This window comes from Antennarius striatus, chromosome 8 (genome assembly GCF_040054535.1).
Source record: "Antennarius striatus isolate MH-2024 chromosome 8, ASM4005453v1, whole genome shotgun sequence".
NCBI classification, from domain to species: domain Eukaryota; kingdom Metazoa; phylum Chordata; class Actinopteri; order Lophiiformes; family Antennariidae; genus Antennarius; species Antennarius striatus.
The window spans coordinates 12,571,637-12,588,730 of record NC_090783.1 but is presented as its reverse complement, the minus strand read 5'-3'; the positions used below and the strand labels follow the sequence as shown (position 1 = coordinate 12,588,730).

General features: G+C 43.1%; 1 protein-coding gene across 1 annotated transcript; it reads right to left on the bottom strand.

Annotated features, from left to right (window-relative positions):
- Nucleotides 1-9,157: 9,157 nt before the first annotated feature.
- Nucleotides 9,158-12,955, bottom strand: dnajb1b (DnaJ heat shock protein family (Hsp40) member B1b). The gene is made up of 3 exons (XM_068321252.1): nucleotides 12,563-12,955; nucleotides 10,848-11,443; nucleotides 9,158-10,669 (listed from the first exon to the last, which is right to left on the bottom strand). Exons 1-3 carry the CDS (start codon nucleotides 12,771-12,773, stop codon nucleotides 10,436-10,438), a joined length of 1,041 nt encoding a protein of 346 aa, XP_068177353.1. The 5' UTR covers nucleotides 12,774-12,955; the 3' UTR covers nucleotides 9,158-10,435.
- Between the last annotated feature and the right edge of the window lie 4,139 nt (nucleotides 12,956-17,094).

Sequence of the window (17,094 nt, the reverse complement as noted above, 5' to 3'; positions counted from 1 at the left end):
CTACCCCACAAACTGAACACCCCGATGATGACCCCGTCCACCTGCCAGCTATCCAGGGTGACAGAGCAGTGACTCCATCTGCCAGAATCATTTCAGAGTCTGTGTAACTCACCATCACCACAGTGGGCAATAAAAACATACAATATACATTTCATTTGGTCATCTTTATTACTTATAAATACAGTTATTTCTTAGAATATTTTAGTGGTGAACATTCTAATATTCAACATGATTTACCTGTGAACAACACCCACCTCTAACTTTGTATTTGTATGTTCAAATCTGCCCTCCAAATCTGGAGGTCCAAAGAAACCATTTTTTATCTGTTGTCTGTATTTCATAGAAAGCGAATTGGATAAACTTCTCTAACAAACAGCTGGAAATACAGGAGGAGGACATCAAAACATACAGTTGCATATGAATGCCACAGAAAGAACCGCTGGTGTTCACTGAGCGTCTATCTGTACATTGGATGTGACGGACTGTCCTGCTTGCTCTGTTAAAAAAAGATGAGAAAGTGGTGATCCTTCAGTGGAGGCTAAATGTCTCTCTATATTGCACCAGAATGTTAAGGAATAGGAACAATCGGTAACAGAAAATATTTGACCATCTTGCTTAACTTCAATTTCCTGTTAATTTTTTTTTCTTTTTATCAATTATGTATTATTTGACTAAACGACACAGAGAATTGAACATGGAATGCCTATAGATGAGAGCACATTTATGTGTGTGACAAGAGCATTCTGTTGGTGATAAAACAACTGAAAAGCCGAACGTCCACTTATTATTTACTGTACAATGTCATTATGTTATAATGAGGAAGAGGATCCCTAACGAGATGACGCAGAAGTCTGACCTGAGTGAACGATGTTTTTAAACTTCGTTCTCAACTGTTGACATGTGCGCTTCTCCCCCGCTCGATTGCATCCAATAAAATAATTTAATAAACTATTATTCAAGCCGTTTACCTCCGTAATCGTACCATGAGTCCAACGGACTACGTTTAGACGTACGCATCGACTTGAGCAGCAGTTTCAAGTCATCTCATTCTTCTTTACAGCTGCAACACTGTTCCTCTTTTCATAACATGTCCTCAAAGTCTTCATACACGTAGATTACAATCTGCACTTCAACTGCGTGAAGTAACGCGGAGCGCGTCTCGTCCATCGTCATGGTGACTCGTCGAATCTGGGCTCCATTGATGATGGCTTTTTAAAGTGGCGTCGCACCTGTCAAACTGCGGGTCAACTTACCCTGGGTTACAAAAACTAACCCTGAGAAGCGCTTGTGAAACCGAAAACCCTGGGTTCCCGAGTTCAGGGTAAAGCAACTCAGAACCACAGGTTGTACTTGGGGGTTGTTACCCCTGCTCCGTGACGTGGGGCCATTCAAAAAGCAGGTTTAGTGGACAACCAGGGTGAGGTCACCGTGAAATCAGGGAAATCAGGGGAACCAGGACTTTCATTTTCACAAAAGGAGGTAAGTTAACCCAGGGTTAGAGCAGTAACCCTGACCTGTTTCATGACGCGAGGTGAACTGAACCTCTGGGTTTGTTACCGCAGTAACAGACTATCTGAACTTAACCTGGTCGGGAGCAGGTTTCATTCCACAAACCCAGGATTTCCTCTTACTCCGCCCCCTTTCACCGCCGCTCGTGCGGCTACATTTCCTGGTTCTGTTGGACGGAGAGTCTGACCGAAGTAAGGTTTAATAAATAACTCCGTATTTCAGAGGTGAACATGTCATGTCCGTTTGACGAGGAGCCCATTGATGGAGTTTCCGCATTAATTCACAGAGATTTTTCTTTTTTTGTATCGCGTTCAGATGTCCTGTCATATCCTGTCGGACAGTTCTCTGTATCAGTTCTCTTTAAAAAGGGATAAGAATCTGTTAATACTTCAGGAGCGGATAAATGTCACTCTGTATTCCACCAGAATGTGAAGCAATGGGAAGAGAACAATCAGTAACATAAAATATCATCCCACCTTTGTTTTCTTCAATTTCTTGTTAATTTCTTTCTTTTTTGTAATCATTATTAACTCCTGTGTGTATCATGTGACTAAAACAGACAGAAAATAAAACCTGGAATACCTTAAAGCGGTTATAAGCAGTACAATGCCACGGCCACTGTTGTATGAACTAAAGCAGTTTTGGCTATGACTGTATGAAACGAGCTAATGTCAGGTCTTGATTTCAGTTCTTATATATTATAGGTGTACGCAATGGTGTGAATATCCTTCTCAACTGTTTTTGTAACGTGCATATGTCGATTTACTGTTTCATCTACACAACAATAAAACGTTTTAATGTATTTCATTATTTAACAGAACCTGATATAGATGAGAGCGCATTTATGTGCGTGAAAAGAGCGTTATGTTGGCGATGAAACAACTGAACAGTCAAACATCCACTTAATATATATTGTACAATATCAAACATAATGAGGATGAGGAGGATCCATAACGAGATGATGCAGAGGTATGACCTGTGTGAACGATGTTTTTATTTTCATTCTCAGCTGGTGACGTGCCCTTCTCCCCCCACTGGATCACACCTAAATAAAATAAATTAATAAACTATTCTTGAAGCCATTTACTTCCGTATTTTACCGTGAGTGCAACGGACTTAGAACTTACCCATCGACTTGAGCAGCAATTGACTCCCACGACATGTCGCTCGTCTTTGCAGCTGCAATGCTGTTCTGTTTCTATTCAGAAATTAAAATCTGTACTCCGACTTCCGTAAAGTGTTTACTCTGGGTTAGAAAAACTAACCCTGAACTGCGTTTGTGAAACCGAAATCCCTGGTTTTTCCAAGTTCAGGGTAAAGCAACCCAGAACCACAGGTTTACCTCAGGGTAGGTTAACCCTGCCTTCGTGAAATAGGCCCACAGTCATGAATGCTGTATCTAGTGGACGGATAGCGCAACTACAGCCACTAGTTTTTTAAATCTATTTTAATTTTTTTTATTATATGCGCCTTTTAATCCGGTGTGCCTCATATCTGAAATACATTATAAAATACACAGTTCATAAAAGGTGTCCCTTATAATCCAGTGCGCCTTATAGTACAGAAAATACTGTACAAGTTTTTGTATCACTAACCCACTCATCCACAAGCAGGGTCACATATGACCCGAATAGGTTTGATGGATTTTCAGATGAACCTTTAATTTTTAGCCACTTTTAATGTCCCACTCAGACACCTGTTGTCAATTATTCCTTCTGTTGGAGCTTTCCAATCAACACACTCAGCGTCAGCAAGCTCTCCACCTGAGAGCTGACTTCAGCAGCCCCGTGAACCACCTCATGACACACAACCCGAGCCTCCAGCAGGATGGCGGGCATTCGCAACACTATTCCCAGTCCCCAGCAGCCTGGCAGGTGTTTGTAACATCCAGCAAAGCCTCCACACACATAACCAGAGCCGTCAGCGGGCCAAACAACCTCTGCTGCACCGCGCACATCTCCCACATACGCGGCCAGCTCGTATGACTTGTTAGTTATTTCTCTAAGACCTGAATTTTTAGTGATTATTCTAAAGTGTAATCACTTTACCGGTTAAATTTATTTTATCCATAGTAAAATGGCTAATAGGAGGCCAGCTCTGCTCTCTGTGGACCATGTCCAAGCAATGATCCAGGATGGATGGAGTGACAAGCCAGACGCAGTCATTGACTCAGATTCTGACATCTCAGATATGGAAGACCCAGTCTATTGTCCCCCCACTGAACAAGGGCTGTCAGACACACACGAGTCCTGTTAGAATCCCTGATTAGTCGTCTGAAGAGGTCGTGGATGTTGTGCTGGACCAACTGAGCCACAAGGGCTCATACTGGGCAGAGTAACCCCCCAAACAGGCTGCTACACCAAGTCACAGTTTGATATGTATTCGTCCAGGACCTGTACCTGGGTTTAGGAATGTCTCCCTAATAGATGCATGGAAGGAGTTCATGTCTGATAACATAATAGAAGTGGTGCTGACATGCACAAACAAGGAGAGAGAAAGAGCAGCCTCAGACATGGGGAGAGAGTGGAGAAATGTAACCAAAGATGAGCTGGTGACCTTCATTGAATTGACCATTCTTGCAGGAAGTGAGAAGAACAGGGTTGTGCCAGTGCGTATACTTTTCGGTCCTCTACACAGCCCGTTGTACAAGGCCACTATGTCAATTTGAAGATTCAAAGACATTTGCCGGCTCTTCAGTTCGAAGACAAATTGACCAGGGCTGACCGAATGCTAACAGATCATCTGGAACCTTCCGCCGCATATGAGAGGATAAGTAACACACCTTCTGCCAATTATCTTTTGATTGATGACTTTGACCTCTTTGACCCCTCAAGTCCCGCCCCTTCCGGTGTATATCCCGACCCCTTTCCGGTGAATGGCCCGCTTCTTCCGGTGAATATCCCTCCCTATTGGATGACGTCATATAAATTTAACTGTCAAAAAAATACGGAAAAAATATAAGCCCTCCCTCTTCCGATGAATATCCCTCCCTTTGTCAGTCATGTGTTGATCATGCGGTGATCACATGCTGTTCGCATGGTGTTCGCATGACGCAATGTGTTTTTCCCGGAGGGGGTGTAGGGTGAGGGGCTTCATACGGAGGTACAATGAGAAAGTTGTGGTGATCATGCGGTCTTCATACCCCTCCTTTTTAACTGAATGTCCATCCCTTTTGTCAGTAATGTGGCGATCATGCAATGAGAGTGTCAAGTTAGCGAATCATGGGGTCAAGGGGTTTTCCCCAGTGAAGATCAATTAGTTAGGTAGGGGTTGGGGTAGGTACATGTGTTATACAAGTACCTTATTGTCACACTATGGGGTGAGGGAAAGGCTGTGTGTGCGCGTGTGTGTTCGTGTGTGTGTGTGTGTGTGTGTGTGTGTGTGTGTGTGTCTGTGTGTGTCTGTGTGTGTGTGTGTGTGTGTGTGTGTGTGGAATCCGCTCTGAGTGACTGATGTAGCAGATAATAAAGATGAAGGAAATCTAAGAATGAGTGTTTTTAATAACAAAGTTATTAAATCATACGGATGTTTAGGAGAAACTTGTGTGAAACATTTTAAATGTAGCCACAAGAGGACACAAATTAGTGTCTTATTTTGCCGGGCCCAAGCCTGGATAAATACAGAGGGTTGCGTCAGGAAGGGCATCCAGTGTAAAACTTTTGCCAAATCAAAGATGTGAATAAAACCTATGACTTACATACCGGATCGGTCGAGGCCTGGGTTAACAACGACCGCCATCGGCGTTGTTGACCTACAGGGCGCCGGTGGAAATTGGACTAGTGTTGGTCGAAGGAGGAGGAAAGTGTGTTCGCACGAAGAGAGAGAAGAGGAACACCAAGATTATAGGACTGAGAGTAGGGACGTTGAATGTTGGAACTATGACAGGAAAAGGAGGAGAGTTGGTTGACATGATGCAGAGGAGGAAGGTAGACATACTGTGTGTCCAGGAGACCAGGTGGAAAGGTAGCAAGGCTAGAAGTTTAGGAGCAGGGTTCAAGTTGTTCTGTCATGGTGTAGATAGGAAAAGAAATGGAGTAGGAATTATCTTGAAGGAGGAGTTTGTTAGGAATGTCCTGGAGGTAAAAAGAGTGTCGGATAGAGTGAAGAGTCTGAAGCTAGAAATAGAAGGTGTGATGTTTAATGTTGTTAGTGGGTATGCTCCACAGGTACGATGTGAGCTGGAGGAGAAGGAGAAATTCTGGCTGGACTTTGATGAAGTAATGCAGAGCATACCTAGAAGTGAGAGAGTTGTCATTGGTGCAGACTTCAATGGATATGTTGGTGCTGGAAACAGAGGTGATGAGGAGGTGATGGGCAGGTTTGGTATCCAGGAGAGGAATGCAGAAGGACAGATGGTAGTTGACTTTGCGAAAAGGATGGAAATGGCTACAGTGAATACTTTCTTCCAGAGGAGGCAGGAACACAGGGTGACCTATAAGAGTGGGTGGTAGGAGCACACAGGTAGACTGCATCTTGTGTAGACAGTGTAACCTGAAGGAGATTGGTGACTGCAAAGTAGTAGTAGGCTAGAGAGTAGCCAAACAGCATAGGACGGTGGTGTGCAGGATGACTCTGGTGGTGAGGACTGGAAAACTACAGCTAATGTGATCAGGGAGACAGGTAGGAGAGTACTTTGTGTGTCATCTGGAAGGAAAGTAGATAAGGAGACTTGGTGGTGGAATGAGGAGGTACAGGAGCGTCTACAGAGAAAGAGGTTAGTTAAGAAGAAGTGGGACACTGAGAGGACTGAGGAGAGTAGACAGGAGTACAGGGAGATGCAGCATAAGGTGAAGGTAGAGGTATCAAAGGCTAAACAAGAAGCTTATGATGACTTGTATGCCAGGTCGGACAGTAAGGAGGGAGAGACTGACCAGTTGGCAGGACAGACAGAGATGGGAAGGACGTGCAGCAGGTTAGGGTGATTAAGGATAGGGAAGCCTATTGACAGGTGCAAGTAGTGTGATGGGAAGATGGAAAGAGTACTTTGAAGAGTTGATGAACGTGGAAAATGAGAGAGAACAAAGACTAGAAGGGGTGACTGTTGTGGACCAGGATGTAGCAAAGATTAGTCAGGATGAAGTGAGGAGGGACTGAAGAGGATGAAGAGTGGAAAGGCAGTCGGTCCTGATGATATACCTGTAGAGGTTTGGACGTGTCTTGGAGAGGTGGCAGTAGATTTTCTGACTGGGTTGTTCAACAGGATCTTAGATAGGGAGAAGATGTTTGAGGAATGGAGAAGTGTGCTGGTGCCAATTTTTAAGAACAATGTGCAGAGTTGTGGCAACTACAGAGGAATAAAGCTGATGAGCCATACAATGAAGTTATGGGAAAGAGTAGTGGAAGCTAGACTACGGGCAGAAGTGAACATTTGTGAGCAGCAGTATGGTTTCATGCCAAAAAAGAGTACTACAGATGCAGTATTTGCTCTGAGGATGTTAATAGAGAATTACAGAGAAGGCCAGAGGGAGCTGCATTGTGTTTTTGTAGATGAGGAGAAAGCTTATGACAGGGTGCCCAGAGAGGAACTGTGGTGTTGTATGAGGAAGTCTGGAGTTGCAGAGAAGTATGTTAGAGCGGTGCAGGACATATATAAGGACTGTAAGACGGTGGTGAGGTGTGCTGTAGGTGTGACAGAGGAGTTCAAGGTGGAGGTGGGACTGCATCAGGGATCAGCTCTGAGCCCCTTCTTGTTCGCTATGGTGATGGACAGGCTGACAGATGAGGTTAGACAGGAATCTCCATGAACTATGATGTTTGTAGATGACATTGTGATCTGCAGTGAGAGCAGGGAACAGGTGGAGGAGAAGCTAGAAAGGTGGAGGTTTGTCCTGGAAAGAAGAGGAATGAAGGTTAGCCGCAGAAAAACAGAGTACATGTGTGTGAATGAGAGGGACCCAAGTGGAAAAGCGAGGTTACAGGGAGAAGAGATCAAGAAGGTGGAGGATTTTAAGTACTTAGGGTCAACGGTCCAGAGCAATGGAGAGTGTGGAAAAGAGGTGAAGCAGCATGTACAGGCAGGATGTAACGGGTGGAGAAAAGTGTCAGGTGTGATGTGTGATATAAGAGTTTCAGCTAAAATGAAAGGTGTACAAAACTGTGGTGAGACCAGCGATGTTGTTTGGTCCAGAGACAGTGTCACTGAGGAAAAGACAGGAGGCAGAGCTGGAGGTAGCAGAGATGAAGATGCTGGGGTTCTCTCTGGGAGTGACCAGGAAGGAAGACAGGGTTAGATGGAGGCAACTGATTGACCGGGGGGCAACCCCTGAAGTGAAAAGCCGAAAGGAAAAGAAGATGATGTTTTTCAACCAAACAGATACAAGGGGGTTGTGGTGATTTCCAATTAAGTAATATTCTACACCTAGTCAGTAGCATGGTAAACACCACAGCATTTACCTGGGTGTTCCTAAGGACATGTATAGGTGACACACAAAATATGGCTGTAATTGGGCATGGTTCCAGCGTGATTCCTAAAATTTCTGAGGGGATTTTAAAAATGGAATTCCAGTAATAATCCAGTTTGTAACAATATTGAACATGAGTCAAGTGGCAGGGTGTGCCTTTGCAACAAACAGATATCCTCAGTGTCAGGATATATTTTAGATACCCATGAGCTTGACAGATGTAGTCTTTGAACAAATTTAAATTGTATCAAACTCAAATGAGTCTATTGTATTCTATTTACTGGTATATGCAAAACGCTATAAGGGTATTGCAAATGACCCACCTTTTGCATGTACTCGCTCCTGTGCCATCCTCTGAGCCAGTGCTATCACTCTCTCCATCTCTTCTTCCGTCAAGCACCGAAGTGACACTGCATGCCAGGGCCGTCTTCCTCCCTGAGCCAAGACTAAACTTGACCTCATAACTCAACTAGACAGGAGTTGAGTGGTTTCAGCAGGTTATCAAATGAGCACCCCGTCATCGATGTTTTGTCGATTTAAGCCCATTACACCCCGGAGGGGTTCAACAACAAAAAACAGTGTCCTGGCTCTGCCCCCACTGAACTCCGCCCAACTTTGTCTGTAGTCCTTCAGTGGTATGGCTATGCCACAGCAACTCTCTGTGACTTAAACGTTAAATTTGTTACATGACTGAATTTGTATCTCAAGGTACCACTGTATGTCCCAACTTTGGACTAGTAGGGTAAAAATATACTTAAATGGGAAAGCGCCAAACTGCAAGTCAAAATTCTTCCATACTGAGCTGTTTCAGTAGCTTCATTATGTGCTTCAAAAAGAACCATGTGCATAAATATAGCATGAATATTTAAAACCAAAAAGAGCATACAAAAAAAAAAAATTAGAAAAAATCAACTGGACTTTGTTAAGGTTGGTTTAATACATTCCATCCATCATCCCTCAATGAGGGAGTTTTTCCCCGCCACTGTCACTTATGCTTGCTCTGGAGGGTTCTGTTGGGTTTCTGTCTGTTAAAGTGCTTCGAAATTTCAAATGATGTGCTGAAGCGCTATATAAATAAAGGTTAATAGATTGATTGATCCAAGAGGCTTCTTCAGTTCTGACTGGTAGGCAGCACAGCTACTTACAACAAAAGACCAAAACTAACAAGTCAGTAAGTCTCATTAGGAGTCATTCCAAAAGCAACCTACTGTCTTAGTGGTTGAACAAAGTCTGAGAAACCCTTTGTGTTTTATGTGAATGATGGCTATGGACATTCAAGTTTTTATTTGAATAAAAAGTATTTGCTATAATGCTGGTCATTCAAAAAATATAAAAACGCTCACAAGTTCACCTCATCACAGATTTTTGGTAGGCGGTCATGTGATACCGTACGTGTATTCTATTGGCTGATGGCATTCGGAAGTGCGCTCCGTTCTGTGAGTCTTGGACTTGCGTGAGACACAAAAGTCCTTTAAACAGCTGTTAGAGTGTGGGAAAAGGTAATACAGATAAAAGGTGGTTTGATGTCAGTATGGGAGGGTTCAGAAACATTTCAATTACCGTAAATAATAAGATAGTTTGTCGCTCTAACATGTAATTTGTTAATCACGTGTGGTTCCTGGAACGCATTAACCGCGAGGAACGAGGGCGCACTCTATCTTTCTTAGAGTTCCCACAGGAGTGTACATTTATATATTCTGCACACATTTTCATGAACAGTCTCATTCATTAAAGCAAACACCAAACAAAGTTAGAGATAATTATAATATAACCCAGGCAATAATGCAATCAGCTTGTATCCAGGGTGATTTTTACTTTATGTTTGACGATCTCAGGCTGATAGCAGTGGCGTGAGCACCCTCCCTATTTTTGGTCACCATATTTCTATCCTGTCCTATCTAATTAAAGGAAAACCTGCCAAAACATTAATTACAAAAAGAACCTTTCCTTAACCCTTTCTTCCCTTACCTCGCAGGCGTGGTAATTTACGTCACTCTACAGGTGCGTGCCAACTACAGGCATGGCACACAAGATGTGTGTGTAGTCGACTCCAGCGATGACTCTACCACAGAATTTGAAGCTTTTGCAACAAATGTTGTGGAAATATCTCAGGAAAAGTTGGAAACATTGTTAGAGAATGACACAAGGACAACATTCCACCAAAAACTCGTCCATCTGACTGTAGCTCGCAAGGCTCTGCTAATGAAGCAGGAGATGCACCCCGTCAGATTTGACCACCACCTCCCCATCTCAGCTGCCCTCTCTCTATCAACAGAGAACCAGAACTGGATGAAAAATGTGGCTTTCAATATAAACTTTAAAAACACTATTTTACTGAAATTATAATTTGATCAAATATTTTTATGTGAAATAAAATATATTTGGGGCTTAATGGATACATGTTGGTAGTTCCTTTCCATAATTATTCAAATTACAACAGCCAGATTAGCTGAGGGCACATGGGGAAAATCAAATACTGGGTAGCAGTGCACAGGTTTGTATGTTGGTTTCAAAGTCAGTCTTGTTTAGAACTGCGGGAGGACCTGAGCAATCATGTCCCTGTCACTCTGGCTGAGCCTTTCTGGGAACTTGACCTCATACTCCACTATTAGGTCCCCTCGACGATCAGGCCGTTTGGGATAAGGCAACCCTTCGCCACTGATGCGCCGCCTCATCCCAGGCTGGACAATATCTGTTGTTGACACGGTCACTGTTTTGCCCTCCAGGGTAGGTGCAGAGACAGTGCACCCACACAATGCCTGTGGAGATGTAAAGAAAGATATGTGGATTTTTTTAAAAAAATAACACAAAGTATAGGCACTAAAAATAATTTATGTCATGATAAATGTTTGATTACAAAGTATGTCTTCAGGTACTTTTAGTAAGTGTTTGACACAGTTATGCAACGTAAAAGAGTTGTATGTAATCTCAACTGACATCTTTAAGTGAGATCCTTGCTGGGTAAATGATGTCTGAACTGTCCCGTTTGAATACAGGATGTGGTTTGTCCTTCAACACAAAGACCACATCAGCTGGAATGTTTGTGGGGGTCTGGTCTCCCTCTTTGGGAAACGTAATTTTTGTTCCCTCTTTCCACCCTTTCTTTATCTGCACCTCCAGGATTTTTTCTTCCTTTCGATGTGTTCGTCCGTCTGGGTTCAGCCTTTTACGTGAGATCTTCATTCTCTTTGTGCAACCAAACAGAATTTCCTCCAAAGTTACCTGCAGATCGTGAACCAGGGGGGGGTCCTGCTGCTTTTTTACAATACTACTATGGCTTCCAACTCCCCCCATGCCAGAGCTGAATGATTGAGGGAAACCACCCATTCCTCCACTTCCCATCCCAAAGCGGACAAAAGGGTCATCAGTGTCCATATTCTCATCCATTCCCTCATTACGGCCCCCAAAGAACTGTCCAAAAGGGTTACGTCCACCAAAGAACTCTTCAAAGATGGCATGAGGGTCACCCTGAAAAGTGTAGCTAAAGGTTCCAGGACCCCCACCACCGCCAGATGGTCCTCCACCTTTCAGACCTGAGTAAGACAGCAAATACGAGTTGATACATTTACTGCAACAGGCTCATCCACTGTGTGTTACATTTCATTCTTTTGTCATGTAAGGTTTCAAACTTGGTTCCATTACATCCTTATACTATATATTACAAGTCTTTATGGTGTTTTGGGGGTGACGGTTTCACTAGCGACTTGCTAGTGGAACCTGCTAACTAGGGCTTTTAATCGGTTCCTGGAAGGAAAACAGAAACCAGAAACTTTTGGTATTTTGCCAAGAACGAAAACAAAACCAAAAACTTTATATTTTTTAATGTTCCGGAACAGAAAATAATCGTAACTGGTCAATAACGTTTTGTTGGGTTTTTTTTGCTCTTGAAAAAAAATATCTGACCTCATGTTTCCCTTCTTGATGTTGACGCATATCACCAGCAGTCAACGAAAAGGCAGTCTCCCAACCTCCATTATATTCGTAACAGGTAAACACTGCAGTCTATCAATCTTAACACATGTTTGATTTAGAAATTATCCCATTGGCTGCCAGCCATTTTCAGTACATTGTTTCCCCATTTATCGATGTTTTCTTTCTGTTCTTGACCAATCACAAGATGCTTCGTTCAAACTTTTTTGCATCATAAGCTGCCGCAAATTATCCGTCTTTCTCTGATTCTCTATCCTCTGTTCTGTAGCTGTTGGTCTGTTTACTGGGACAAATCTACAGTATTTAAAGTAATTGCCAATTTGAATGTCCTAAAGCTACTTAATTATTTATATTCACAAGGAACGTTATTGACTGGTTCAGGAACGTCAGTTCATGGGTGGGACGTTAAACCGGAAACGTTATAATTCCGTTTCTGTTCGGAACGAACCGATTACCAAAATATTCTGGTTCAAAGCCCCGCTACTAGCACGTGTGAGTCCCTGTTGGAGCCTCGACTCCTCTGGCTCAGAAACATGTCGGAAGTAAAGGGCAGAGCGGACGTAGTTGGGACCATGACCCACATAACATACATGAACCTCTGTATGATGTCTCGTGTATTTCACAATTTCTACCGATGAAACACTCCATCATGTACCCGATGAACTCACAACATAAAAATTAACTAAATTAAGTTAACTATGTTTTAGTAAGTTAAACCATACCTTCTTCACCATAACGATCGTAGATGTCCTTTTTTTGTGGGTCACTCAAAACGTCATAAGCTTCAGCGACTTCTTTGAATTTCTCCTCTGCTCCAGATGCCTTGTTTTTATCAGGGTGATAGCGTAGAGCCTGCTTCCGATAAGCTTTCTTTATATCATCCTCTGACGCTCCTTTCTTAATGCCCAAAACGTCGTAGTAGTCCTTACCCATTTTGTCCAGAAAAAAAGTCGTGACTGTTTAGGAACCGCAGTTTCCGAACATAAAGGGTATTCACTCAATACAGTCGCGTGTTTTATAGAAGAGCACCACACGTCGGAGGATGTGTTGACTGAACGCGGAGAAACTTCCAGACTCGTCCACACACTGCCCGAACAGGCTTGACTGTCCACGTTCGGCTGAGACACGTCAGGCGTAACGTAACCCTACGCTGGATTCGCGTGCCACGCCTTATCAGTCATTGTGGCCTGTGCATTGAACAATTATTCAACACTCATTGCATATCAGGTTTGTATGCAACTTATATCAGTATACAAAATTATTTATGTTTAAATGCTTGCAACAAACAAACAAAAAGAAAGACGATTTGAACAGCTTAATGCAAGAAAGTTATTTATTTCAAAAGTCAAAAACACAATGATACATGATTTCAGAGGAATATTTTAGAGAGGCTCCACTGTGACTTATCTCAAGTCACAGTGGCGTGACTTGAGGTAACACTGCCAGAAGCTGGTGCATACCACTTGCAACAGGTACATCTTATCATTATTATTATTATTATTATTATTATTATTATTATTATTATTATTATTTATTATTATTATTATTATTATTATTATTATTATCATTATCATTGTTATAGTGATGCTTCCATTAAGAATTCGAGAATGCATGTCAGTAAAAGTATCATGTGTTATATTTGGAAATAAATGTTTGTCATATTTGTTGTGTTTGTATTTTTTTTTTATCTGTTTATTGGAAACAGCTGCGAAATCTAATTTTCCAATAAACCTAACTCACCATGCGGGATAAGCTATGTTGGTTTCAATTCTAAACTTTTTAAACAGATATGCTGGGGCGGCAGTGGCTCAGTGGTAGAGCAGATGTCTTGAAGACAGATCGCCCGGCCATCGGTGGATCAATTCCTGCTCCCGCCATGACATCCCTTGGAGTTTGAGCTGACAGTGGGAGGTGTCAGCTCACCTCCCAGCCACTGCCAAGGTCCTTGAGCAAGGCGCCGTCCCCACTACAGGCTGCTAATTTGGGGCACGACTTCTGTGCGTAACCTGTCACTCTTCCTCCCCTGGACTACTTGCATGATTACAGGCCCCTAGTGTGCTGTGTTTCAGGGGCCTTGTTCACAATACTGTGTGATGTAATAAGACTAACACACACATATATATATATATATATATATATATATATATATATATATATATATATATATATATATATGCATATAGTGAGAAGAGAATTTCCCCTATGGGGATCAATAAAGTGTGAATTATTATGTTACATTTCAATTTTTTAGAAGGAAAAAATAGCATTCATAATAAGAAAGAATAATATAATGTTCTATGCAGCTTTTCTTCATTCGGTTTGAGGGTTTATGGGTAGAAGGTGATTTTTTCATGAATTGTAAACCTCAGGGGTAAATAGTTATTTGTAAATTTGAGCTATACATTCATTCATTCATTTTCCAACCCGCTAACGCAGGTCGCGGGGTAGCCAGTGCCTATCCTGTCAGTCTCAGGGCGTGAGGCGGGGGACACTCCGGGCACGACGCCAGTGTACCGCGGAGCCACATAGAAACAAACAAATCATTCACACACACACTCACTCCTATGGTCAATTTGGGACCGGCCAATCAACCTGAAGCGCATGCTTTTGGAGGTGGGAGGAAGCCGGAGAACCCGGAGAGAACCCACGCAGACACGGGGAGAGCATGCGAACTCCGCACAGAGCGGGACTCGAACCCGGGTCCGCCGTGTTGTGAGGCAGCAGCGCTAACCACTGCACCACCGTGCCGCCCTGAGCTATACATATTAAATGTTATTGAAATTTGACTGTGTGGGGGTTTGTTTTTATCTTTTTTTAGGATTCTCAATTATTTGCTTGGTTTACTGATATTGCACCACTGGTAATAGTGTTTATAAAATTGTGACTTTTGAAATACATTCATTCATTCATTCATTTTCCAACCCGCTTAATCCGCCAACGCAGGTCGCGGGGTAGCCAGTGCCTATCCTGGCAGTCACAGGGCGTGAGGCGGGGGACACTCCGGGCACGACGCCAGTGTACCACGGAGCCACACAGAAACAAACAATCATTCACACACACACTCACTCCTATGGTCAATTTGGGACCGGCCAATCAACCTGAAGCGCATGCTTTTGGAGGTGGGAGGAAGCCGGAGAACCCGGAGAGAACCCACGCAGACACGGGGAGAGCATGCGAACTCCGCACAGAGCGGGACTCGAACCCGGGTCCGCCGTGTTGTGAGGCGGCAGCGCTAACCACTGCGCCACCGTGCCGCCTTTTGAAATACATTTCCGATTTAATTTGGATGAAAGTAGGGCATAATAATCATACCAGTAGTAAAACCCATATGAAACCAATAGAGGACATGACCTTTTTCCCTGTAAATCATCCATCCATTTTCTTCCGTTGTATCTGCCGCAGCTGGTCAAGGGGAGCTGGAGCCTATCCTAGCTGGCATAGGGCGTGAGGCAGGGGACACTCCAGGTACAATGCCAGTGCACAGCAGAGTCACATACAAACACACACACACACACACACACACACACACAATTTTGGACCGGCCAATCAACTTGAAGCGCATGCTTTTGGAGATGGGAGGAAGCCGGAGAACCTGGAGAAACCCATGCGGACACTGAGAGCATTCCAACTTCGCACAGAGCAGGACTCGAACCCGGACCCACCGTGTTGTGAGGCGACAGCGCTAACCACTGTGCCACCGTGCCGCCCTAGCTGACTTGTGACATCGTAATTTGGATAGTGTACCAAAGATCTTTTGTGCGTGTATGATGCTGTAGCTTTGTGTGGAATTATCAGTTGGACAGAATGAACCATATGTCATTCTCAATAACCCTAAACCTAACATTAATCCTAACCCACAACATAATCCTAACCCCAACCCTGTATTTGAGTAGAAGGTACACCAAAGATGTTTGGGCGCACTATGAAAACTGAAACGTCACAATGGAGCTGTAACTGGATAAGGTACGTATCAATTGGCCCAATGGTTCAGGGAACATACATTTTCGGGCAAAACAGTGGCGGTAGTCGGTAGCGCTCCGGACTCTCAAATTGTGTTCGTTAGTGTGCTTGGTTTTTATCCTGCATGTGGCCTAACAATAAACTATCAACAGTAATAGCTCAGATAGATTGACAGATGGATAATTTCAATGGTACCATTTATGGTGATACTTCTTCTTCCTCACTTCTAACTTTGATACCTTTCCACCTGATCTCCTGGACACACAGTATGTCCACCTTCCTCCTCTGCATCATGTCAACCAACTCTCCACCTTTTCCTGTCATAGTTCAAACATTCAATGTCCCTACAGTGATAGTTACAATACCATTAATATAAAACAAGTTTTAGTCGTCCTCCCTTTGTCTAAAACACGTATGTCAAAGTCAAGGCCTGGGGGCCGGATCCGGCCAGCGAACCGATTTTCTATGGCCCCCTGGATGTTATTAATTACTATTAGTTCCCGCCAGTGGGCCACAGCCATCTTTATTCACGTATCAACACTACATTCCCCAAAGTGCAATGGTAGCACCTGAAGTCCCTGCAGCAAGCGGGCCTCGGCTTCATTATTCATCAGCCGTCACTGCAAACCTTAGTGGATGCTGAGAACAGGGAGTTTCAAGCCTGGTAGGTAGTAAGGTAGTATTCAGAGGATATGTTTACAGATGTACAAGGCAAACCTGTGTGTCTCCTGTGTGTAGAAAGTTTGGCTGTAATGAAATAATATAATCTAAGAAGTTACCATCAAACGTCTCAGAAACACAGATAAAAGACGTAATTTTTCTTTTAAAGAAGTTTCGTTTTGTCTGCGTACCAGTTGGAAAATGTTTTCACTTGAAATTACTAACAGCCATAATAAAATATTGCTTATTCATGTACTCATTATATAATATACACTCTTGGTTCAAAAGGCTATGTGTAATCATTTCAATATGTTTTAATAAACATTGAACCAGTCTGGCCGTCAGCTTGAAGCAAATTTTTTTTTGTCTCTGTGTATTTAACTCTGACATCCCTGGTCTAAAACCACAGTACCTTCCTAACATATAGTGCGAAGTACAGTATACCTGTACAGTATACGAAGTGAGCTGTCGAGTAGTTTAACCCTGACGTAAGCATTGACCCTTTCCCATACTGAAACCGCATTGGCTAATTCACTGAATAACAGTAACTTTGGTTGGTTAAATTCAAATTTCGTAGGCGTATACATCGTGACCTCACAGTTTAATCCTCTGTTGATTGGAGGCGATACTGTCA